Source organism: Rhyacophila brunnea, unplaced genomic scaffold (assembly GCF_057557595.1).
Source record: "Rhyacophila brunnea isolate RB1 unplaced genomic scaffold, BYU_Rbru_1.0 scaffold_12, whole genome shotgun sequence".
NCBI classification, from domain to species: Eukaryota; Metazoa; Arthropoda; class Insecta; order Trichoptera; family Rhyacophilidae; genus Rhyacophila; species Rhyacophila brunnea.
In genome coordinates, this window is record NW_028232774.1 from 20,625,870 (window position 1) to 20,636,722 (window position 10,853).

The following is a 10,853-nucleotide window of genomic DNA, read 5'->3' on the forward strand; positions in this document are numbered from 1 at the left end:
TTTACGTGGTAGAACTTTATTATAATTATTGTTTTTAAATAGTGTGCTTTGGTTATGTCAACAGTTTTGGTTTATAAACCGATTCTCGATATAATATTCTAGATATTCAGACAATAAAGGCTCATGCTAAAATAGTAATGATCGAATGTGAGAGTGTATTATGTCAATCGCTGCTTTCCTTTCCTTTCCAACTGTATCGTAGTCTTCATAATATATTCCTATATATTCCTCCAGATATTCAGTTTAAACATATTGATAATTTCGCTGCTTTCTTTTCCTTTCCAACTGTATCGTAGTCTTCATAATATATTCCTATATATTCCTCCAGATATTCAGTTTTAACATATTGATAATTATTAATAATAAAAATATATAAAAGTTGTACGTACATATTTTTTAAGTTCGCAAAATCCTTCAGCCAAGTACTGGTCGACGAAAACCAATCGGAAAAGAATTGGACTGATGATTTCGGCTAAATTTCGTACAAATTATTGAACACAACATAACTAAATGTCTAGGAAAAATCAATAAATATTTAAATCATTATTGGATTCATGATGAAAATTATTTACTTCGACTCCAACTATCCTAAATGCATATTAATCTCCGAGCAATAATATAAAAAGTGTGGGTTTTGTTCGGAAAAATGAAGCCGTGTTTCTTGCGTATAACGTACAGTAAAACCTCAATTTTATTATTATCAACTTAACTATGAAACGTTATACTATCATGTTGCTTTTTAGTTCGGCTACCAAATTTAAACACACCATAGTTTACCATACTTTCTACTACATTAACTAAAAATATTTACCAATAACTTTTTGTGGTTGAGCTTTTTAAGTGGACTGTAATTATTTTGTGGGAAGATGAGGAGGTCGGATCTAGGGGTGGGGGCGATGGAACAGAATGCCAGACACTGACCTTTGTGATGATGTATGATGGCTCCGTGGTCTGGTTTCAACTTTCATTCGCGCGGTATTGTTGTTTTGGGTCACCCGGTTCGTACACTCACGCACTTTGGGACACAGTTTTATGGATTATATGGGAGGGTGTATGAATGATGATGATAAATTCTGAATGAATCTGCATCGATTGACTCAATTACTTAAGCGACGGAAAGATATTAGAAGCCCGCTCACGCCCGCTATCGAGATGCAATTTACGAATAACACAGTAATAAATTTCAGCAACACGTGCTTGCTATTTTAAAAACTGTAGTCATCCAAATCAATATTTTATACCGGCGACGTGAATAAAAAATATTTAATTTAGGTGTAGGAATTCTATCTTACTCTGGCGCATATTGCGGAGATATAAGCGTGCCAAATGCTTTCTCACTCGCACTTATGGTTCATTTTTGTTCACATCTTGAAATAAGTGCTTTTTTTTTATTTTACCTATCTCTTTGTTTGTGGCGAATTTCATCATAAATAGGTAGGTACTATGCAATTTCAAAAAACGAGAGATTTCAAATATACCTGTACAATTCTAGATTCAAATAACACTGATTTAAAATATCGTGTTTCAAAAAGTCCTGTTGAAATGAGTCCCGTTGCATCATCTCCGCGCCCATCCTTTTCGAGAGGGTGTATTCAGTAATATTATACGCGGGCACCTTGAGCTGTGCTCCCGCGATGCGAGGTTGGCGACATCTGTTGACGAAAATCCGAAATTTAAATTTACACAGCGCTCCCACTTTTCAAATCACGAGGGAGAATAAAATTGTACTTATAGGACACCCCTCATCCTTGCACACGTAATCATAATTGATCGAGGGAAATATAATATACCATACATCTTGAAATTAATAGCATACGGAAAATACATAATATGCGTATTTTTCACAATCTGTGTGTAAAAAATCTATAAAATATTTATTTAAATCTTGTTGGGTTTATCGCACAGGCTTTATTATTTTCGTAAGGGGCATCCACGTCTATTAATAATGTCTCGAATTGGTTATAATGGTGAGTACCATTAACTTTATTCATTTTTTTAACATGTCTCAAATGTTCCTTTTCACATGAATGGTCATTACAGTGGAACCCGGATCTACAATTCTCGCATAAATCGTTTTCCCGCATGGATCGTTCATTTTTGAAAGTCCCGTCAAACACCCATAAGAATAATGTTAAATAATCCCGCATTAACCGTTCCCTGATTTATCGTTTTCCTCGATCTATCGTGTAAATATTATGGTTCCGTCACATATATTATCCCGATCAAAGAGATTGGACTCTCAATCTCTTTGATCCCGATTGACTGACTGTTTTTCTTGAATATTTTTCATTTCGCTTTCGTAGAATTTTTTATGATACATACAGACATTTCAGTCGCGTCGCTTAGTTTGCACAGGTCGGTCGGCGCTCAGGCTTGCCTCGCATCTCGTATCACGAATTTTTATAAGTCGCAACTTAAATACCGCCCATGAAGAAAACTAGAACTCTAACTGAGAAACTGAAAATAATTCAAGACGTCGAAAATAAATCCAGGAGAAAAACTAGTTTCGTTTTTTAAATATATATATATATATATATATATATATATATATATCCTGCATTTATCGTTTTTTTAGGGTCCCTTGAAAACTGGGGAATCGGGGTTTCACTTTATTAAGTTTTACTTCGGCCACACACAGTTTTTGCTATATTTACTTAATAACATGACAATGCATGAGTTCGTTTAACGAAAGGAGTGTCGTTGAGAGCCTGTTGAGTGAATACTCCACGCATTTTGATCTTTATTCATACATATTACAAGAAACAAACAACCGTTCCAGAATAAAAATGGGGGATGAATAATTGAGTGGGTACGATCCGATTCTTCGGACTGCGTCGCTGTTACGTTTATTTTACCCTCTCTCCACAATCAAGTCAAACCTGCATACATTAACATCGTCTATTGTCATTTTGCTAGCTTACTTGTTAGCAGTGAACCTCGAAACCTGTTAGATTGCTTGTTTTTCTTTTATTAAGGCTATTCTAGCATTGATATCAGTTCATTGGGTCTATGTATACTAATAATAAAATAATTGAAGTATCTGCCTGCCGAAGCACAAATAGATAATATTGTACATACTTTATTATACTAACTACACCACAGGGCTATTCTGAACAGATAACACGGGAATACGTTTCCGTTATTTTTATTGCTCCAAACCAAAACGAATACCAACCATTCCATAAACAAGGCATCTACGATAATTGTTTAAGGCTATACTTCAGTTGAGGCGTGGTCTAAAAAGATCGTGGCTAGGCGATGCGCTGATTGTGCAAATGACGCGTGCCGAACGAAATATAATTTGTCATAAAAATTCAACATGCGTCCATTTATTTATTGTTTATTGTTATATTACTAATAATAATAGTATATTCATTGACATGTTTTCTTTTTCAAGTACATACGTAAAGTTTTTTAGTCATCTTTACACGATTTAAGAATATATTCATCCGACGCGATGAAAAAACAAATTGATGTGCGCACACCTCGACTGTCGGTCTCTGATTTGCGACGAGTGCCAAATTTCGTCGCACCTACTGTTGAAAATTATTTGCCGTTTCACTGAAGTACGCTCTTAAACAAGAAATCAAGTATGACTTATTAAAAATACTTTGCAGTACCATTCAACGACATTTTGACAGGTCACTGGTCATGGGCGGCCGTGTTAAATATATCACGTCAGATTTCCCAGTATAATTAACTGCCTGAATACATCATAACATATGTATCACTTATTTTGGTGTTAAATGATATTTTTTATCATCATAAGCAATCTGGTTTCAATCCACTGGTGAACGAAGGCCTCCACTCCTCTCGGCTCCACGATTTCACAGTCCATGGTGGAACTTGAACATGTGTTCCGCTTCAGTCTGGTAAACCTTATCCAGCCAATGAGTCTCAGCAGTGATTTTCGGTGGGGGTAGGCAGGTTATGCATTGCATAGGGCGCATTACTAAGAGCGGCGAATGAAGGAACGAATACAAATATTATAATTATTGAAACCAGTCACGGTTTTCTCTAAAACAGACAATGTGATCACTTCATTAGAAATAATCGCATTCTCTGTTTAAAAAATAATCAAAGCATAAATAATAATTCTTATAATATAACTATTGTTGTATTTTAATCGCACAGGTAACATTTTCACAAGGGTGCTTTCAAAACCTGCCAGGGACACCAACATATTAATACGTAATTAAAATTACCACTGTTTGATAGATGGTTTCGATATATTTCTCTAATTCTTAATAGAGTATGTGTACGTCAATTGAACGATTTTTGGTGTATTTGTCCGTTTAAGACAGCGGAAAATAAATAATAAAATTTGTAAGTAGATAGGAACCTAACGAATTGGCATTTGTAAGTAAAATTAAAGGGAACGGTATTCTAAGTCTACTTTAGGGTGGCACTTTGTCTAGGGACGTCACCGACTCTCAGCTCTCGCAAGACTTTTTGTATGCCATCAAATCACGCAGAATATAAATACATTAAAACTATTAATTTCAATCAAATTTCCTCTTTACACAATCGAAAGAATTTATAAAATTACATTGTAATGTTAAGGCTATATCTCAGTTGAGGCATGGTCTAAAAAGATCATGGCTAGGCGATGTGAGGATTGCGGCTCGCGGGTGCAAATGACGCATGCGGAACGAAATATAATTTGTCATATAAATCCTACATGCGTCCATTGAATGTTCTGTTTATTGTTTTATTAGTAACAATAATAATATCGCCACTGTTCTGGCAGAAGACACTAATTCGAAAAAATTACATATTGAGTTAGTTATACCAAAATGTTCGTTATTTCAAACTTTACTGTCTGGAAACCTTTTTAATAAATAAACAGTCTTTATTTTAAAGTCATCCTTTTTACGATTACTTAATAAACTCACATGATAGACCATTTCAAACATTTTAACAACTTCAAAGTCAAATTACTCAAAACTAGTATTCTCCAGTTAGTGTGTTCTGCCAGAACAGAGACGATATATTCATTGACATGCTTTCTTTTTCAAGTAAATGGGTAACGTTTTTAGTCATCTTTACACGATTTAAGAATTAAAATACCCCCGTCGCCATCACTAAACAAATTGACGTATTCACACCTCGACGTTCGCTCTCAGAATGCCAGCGAGTCCAAAATTTCGTCACGCCTATAGTTGAAAATTATTTGCCGTTTCACTGATGTATCGTCTTAAAAATAATCGCAAAAATAAGTAATTGAACCTTCAACGAACGCTCATTTTATAAGAGTATTATTTTTAAAACGGAATTGTAATTTAATTTGGTTTGAAAATCCTTTATTCATTTATCTTCATGTTGTTTTATATAGGTACGTAAATCATTAGTAAATTAATAATTGTATTGTATTGTATTAACATGCATGTTTCACAATTGCGTTACGTTACGGTGAGACTAACTTCTAAATAAAACGAAATTCTCTGTCAAATTCTGAACACACTGCGAATAATGTAAAGAGGTCACATAGTAGGTGCGCATCCACGCTATTCTAAACTGCATCTACCCTAATGCATATTATTAAATTTCTCGCTGCTGCACTAAAACTCGCAAAACCTTGTCGAAACTTTGAAAGTTTCCAATATGTGTATTCTAAGAACTAATCTTTTACTTGCCAATGTATCGGTGAAATGTTTCACAACTTCTTATGTAGGATTACTTAATGATAGCACACGTATCTCGTTACCCCGATTCTATTTTTTCTCAGGGTAGTTGGGTTATTATAAATTTGAGTGAATGATTGGAATTTGAATCCAAATATAATAAATAATATTGTTCATACTGATGATCTGTAAAATGCTTTGCTTACTAAAGGCACCTAGTGAAAAATACGAAATTTTCAATTTAAGGGGGATCACATCAAATGTTGCGATTTCATAGAGCCATATATTACCTGAATTACGAAGCGTATATATCAAATTATATTAGAATCCAATTCCAATTATAATCCAATACAAATTAATCTTCAAGGCATCTTAACTAGATGTCACTGTAATTATCATAATTATATAAATATAAAAAATCTAAAAACCGATGTTATAATAAAATTACAGTTATTATTTAAACAATGTTACATATTTTTTCGTTTTATTTCAATCGGACTTTGTGGGTCTATTCTATACTTATCGACCGCTAAAGTGATAAATATTATCAAACTTAGGGTAGGTTTGTATCAAAGTATTAGCACTTATTGTAACAATTACAATAAGATGTTTGTAATTGTTGCAATAAATGCTATATTTTAACAGCACCTCTCTTGCTGCTGTTAAAATTTAGCACTTATTGCAACAATTATAGCGGTCGACAATAGTATAGAATAGACCCACTTACCTAATAATAATGATTTGATAATTTTGTTTCAAGAAATTACTTGGAACAATTCAAAAAAACGAACAGTAGAACACTTATTTTCTAATATGTCGCTTTCTGTTTGAAATAAAAATATATATTTTATTTTTCACATTGTATTTAGATAGGGATTGATCTATTAAAATATGTTGAAAGCTTTTATTTGATAATAAATTTATATGCACCTCCCCCTTAAAACAACGTACATTTTGCAAGTGTTTTTATTACTTATAAAGTCAGAAATAAAAGACCCTAAATATTATTATATAATATTTTATTGTTGTGTTTATCATTAAAATTTAGTTTATTGAGTTTCCTCGTATGCACCAAAAATATCTTTAAATAATTCACAGTTTTAATTTATTTTATATTTATTTAAAAAAAACACACACATATTTTGGGTGTAAGTTGAAATCCTGTTTATTTATATCGAATCTAAATTCGATATGCCTAAAATATTGAAAGTCGATTTGATTTGGGTAAAATATTAAGTAGGCATGAATTGACCCGATTCTGTGTGTAATTCAAATTATCAACTTCGAATTTGTTTTGAGTACTTACCATAAAATTCATGTCTAAAAATTTTAAATCAGGCAAATCAGATTGCAATCATAGGTAAATTGAAATTTTGGCCGCCATCTTGCTGTTGGTATTTGCAAAATATCAAATTATAGCGTAGCACGCAGGCATTCGAACGCTTTTCCTCGCATTAGTTTTCACCACCGTAAAATACATAAATTGTCTAATCTGAAAAGAATCTATCGAATCAGACTAGAACTATTTAAAAATTGAAATTTTGTGACGGCGTCATGTTTCATGTACCTATCAAATCTTCGTAGAAAGCGTCCACTTTCAGGCTATTATGACGTGTATATATATAAATATGTATGCTAGAAAAAACATTCAAGGTCATCCGATATAATACACAGCATGCACATAAAGCACAGAGAAATTAGTATTATGTCTGATATCTGAGGACATGCCAAAATCCAAATTGCAATTACTCCATAACATTGATTTCCAGACTACCCCATAACATTTAGTTATGTTCAATACCTAAAGAATGTTATATTCTTAAATAGTGTCTAGTATTTGTTGTTTAAAAATTGTAGTGTAAAAAGTAGGTACGTGTATGTTAAAACTAAAATATTTAAGGATCCTGCGCATCTATTCCTATACACAAGACTGCTTTCGGCCGCTATCTAGGGTAGGAAAGTATCCAAGTATTAGCACGTATTCTAACAATTACGATAAGTTAGTTGTGATTGTTATAATAAGTGCTTTGTTTTAACAGCACCTCTCTTGGCAGTGATAAATTTTAGAGTGAGATCGATAGTTTTGACAGTTCAGACGGCTAACTTATTGTAATTTTTACAATAAGTGTTAATATTTCGATACTTTCCTACCCTAGTTAGCTGCCGTAAAGGCCGAAAACAGTCTTGTGTATAGGATAGATGCGCTGACGCCATTCATCAATCTACAGCGGCCTTCGCAGTTCAGTGCATAAGGCATTGGCATTGGCCTTCATCTGGGGGCTTCGGGTTCGATCCCGGTGAGGTCACGATATTAGTATGTGATTTTGTCAAAGCCTGGGTATTTGTGATCGATTCAATACACTACTGTAATTGTGCATCATGGCTGTTACCGTGTTACAGTAATAAAAGAATTTATATGTATATTTTTTTTCTGAATGCTTATAAAACATAATTACTTTGATTCAAAATCACAAATATTATCTAGTTGCTTATAGTCCTCGGACGCAAGGAAATTAGCATATTTTGGCGTATTTTCCGAATACGTACGGATGCAAATCCGCTCCGTACGGATATTTAGAGAAATGTGTGAGTAGAGTTGGGTATTTCCCGAGAAAATCTCAATCTCGAGATTCGGAATTTCCAGAAAAGAATTCTCGAGATATCGAGAAAATTAAAAAAAACCTATAAAAATCCTAAAATCAGTGTAAAAACAGACAAAATATTCCAAAAAAATATGATTTTTTTTATTTAAGTAAGAAGACAAACAAAATAGAAGTAGGAAAACAAAAATAATTCAAAACATTACTTTATTAAAATAGGATTTCAAAAAACACAGACTGTCAATGGCTGCGTCTGACAATCGCGTACGCTTTTGAGACACAAAATTCCCTGATGTTGAAAAATTGCGCTCATTTTGAGTCGACGTTGGCTTAATTGTGTTAAATGCCCCGACTTTGAACGTTTTGTATTTTCTTTCCACTTTTTTTATATGGAAAAATCGTTTTTTTTCAATTAATATTTGATAATAAAGAAATCCCGAATTCCGAATCGCGAGCTTTTCTCGGGATTCGGGATGGAGAATATCGAAAATTTTTCGAGAATTCCCGTCAGGAAATTCCCGAAACCCAACTCTATGTGTGAGGTGTTTTAAATGCTTTATAAATATGTTGTTTTTGTTTAATTTCAGACAGGCGACCACCCTGGTACCGCTCCTGCGGGAAGACTACGTCACAGGTGTCGGAGTCAACATTAATTTAGCATAAAGCCGACGACACACCACGCTGTCCACCAGGCCGAAGAACATTTATTTAATTATTAAGGGCCGCGTAGGCTCAATTTATAAATGAATTTTATATGATAATGTAAAATAACACTTATTTGAGGGAGTTCTAGAAAGATAAGTAACTACCAAAATGTATTATAATTAATGTATTTCAATGCCTATAAGTGTATAATTGTATTTTATTTTGGATGATTTGTTACTAACTATTATTTTTTATTGATGGTACTTATTGAAAATAACACACAGCTTGTGTAGAAACTGTCAAAAATTGTTCACCAAAGAATTTTAATATATGTCAGAACTTATTATATTGTATGCCTAATTCAGATGGTCAAATTATTTTTTCCACTAGACAGATTCATGAATCGGAGCTGCGCTCTGGTCCATTTCAAGCCCTAGTCTATGTATTTATTCATTGTATCGCTCAAAATCGATTACGAACTGGAGCGCTCGATAATATGTATATAATATACAAATTTGTTTTTTGTTATGAAGTAACAGTTTTTTTAAGTGTGGCATGCATTAGGGTATGAAAATTTCAGCACCACAGGCGAAAATCATGATTCACGACACGTCATAAATATCTTTTTTTTCTACTCAAGATTCTAACAAGTTTCGTAGACACTATGATAAAGACATACCTATAAAGTAAGTGAATTTGATTACTAATTAATAATTCGTGAACTTCCGGTTCACTATTTCGGTAATATTTCATTATTCCACAATAATATCGGGAATTTCACTAACTGGATCTGTGTTCCGATGCGATCCTGTCCATTTCGACATAAATGATCTATTATTATTCCTACTTCGAACCAATGAACTATAGAGAACCTTCTTCTACCTTTCTACGCATCTGTTGTCCTCTCCCATACATTATAATATATCGGAGTTTCACTGCTCCATCTCCAGCACTATTTATGATTTCAGTGAAATGAGAACCCAATTTTTGGGGTCCATATCCAAAACTGTGGTCCATATTTTTTCACGCGCCATTCGAGCGTGAAAAAACGCCCGTGTGGCCTTACGCTCATGATATAGACCAGATAAATATTCAAAATAATTATACACCGTACTGCCATGAATACAAAACAACATTTACTTCGATTGACATAAATACTGAGTTAGGCCACAGTCTTAAAAGTTCCAATAATCCTAATTTAGAAATAAACAATATCATTTCTCGGGGTGGTTTGTGTGCAATTTATACAGATGGCAGTAAAGTTCAAGATTCCCCTTCAGTTGGAACTGCATGTATTTGTCCGGAATTGGATATTCAAATAAAAAGAAGCATTAATCAAAATGCATCTGTATTTACTGCGGAATGTATTGCTTTGAATGATGCACTTGACATAGCGCTCAAACACGTCAACAAAAATATAATCATTTTTACGGACTCACTCAGTGCTCTCCAATGTCTACTTTTTCCAAAATTTGGCGTAAAAACCAATTTATATATACTTGAGATTAAAAAAAGGTTTAACAAATTTATACAAACAACTTCAAATAACAGCAAAATTACATTCTACTGGATTCCTTCACACGTTGGAATTCTGGGGAACGAGAACGCAGATAGCCTTGCAAAAACAGCAACTCTTGAGAGGAGCAGTGATAAACTCCCCATACCGTATACAGACGTTTTTGAAACATTCAAGAAAATAGCCAAAACTGAAACAGATAGTTTATTAAAAGAACAAGGTCTAACAAAGGGGAAAAAGTACTTTCAAAGTTATTACAATCCTGAAACCAAACCATGGTATACCAATAAAATGCTAAATAGAGAAACAATCGTCACAATCAATCGCTGCAGAGCAGACCATTATAATCTTGCCTCATCCCTGGCTCGCTTGGGTATAATAAATGACCCTGGGTGCCGGTGCGGAAGTGAGACTGAAGATGTTAACCACGTAGTTTGGCAATGTTCTTTGTATGACACCCAGAGACAG

The 10,853-nt window shown here is 33.7% G+C and overlaps 1 protein-coding gene across 1 annotated transcript in view; it reads left to right on the forward strand.

Annotated features, from left to right (window-relative positions):
* LOC147077888 (uncharacterized) overlaps window positions 1-9,930 on the forward strand; it is a 525,490-nt gene extending 515,560 nt beyond the window's left edge. The window contains exon 9 of the mRNA XM_085940151.1: window positions 8,812-9,930. Coding sequence (XP_085796277.1) covers window positions 8,812-8,887 — 76 coding nt within the window. The 3' untranslated portion in view covers window positions 8,888-9,930. The remainder of the gene's footprint in view (window positions 1-8,811) is intronic.
* Window positions 9,931-10,853: the final 923 nt, after the last annotated feature.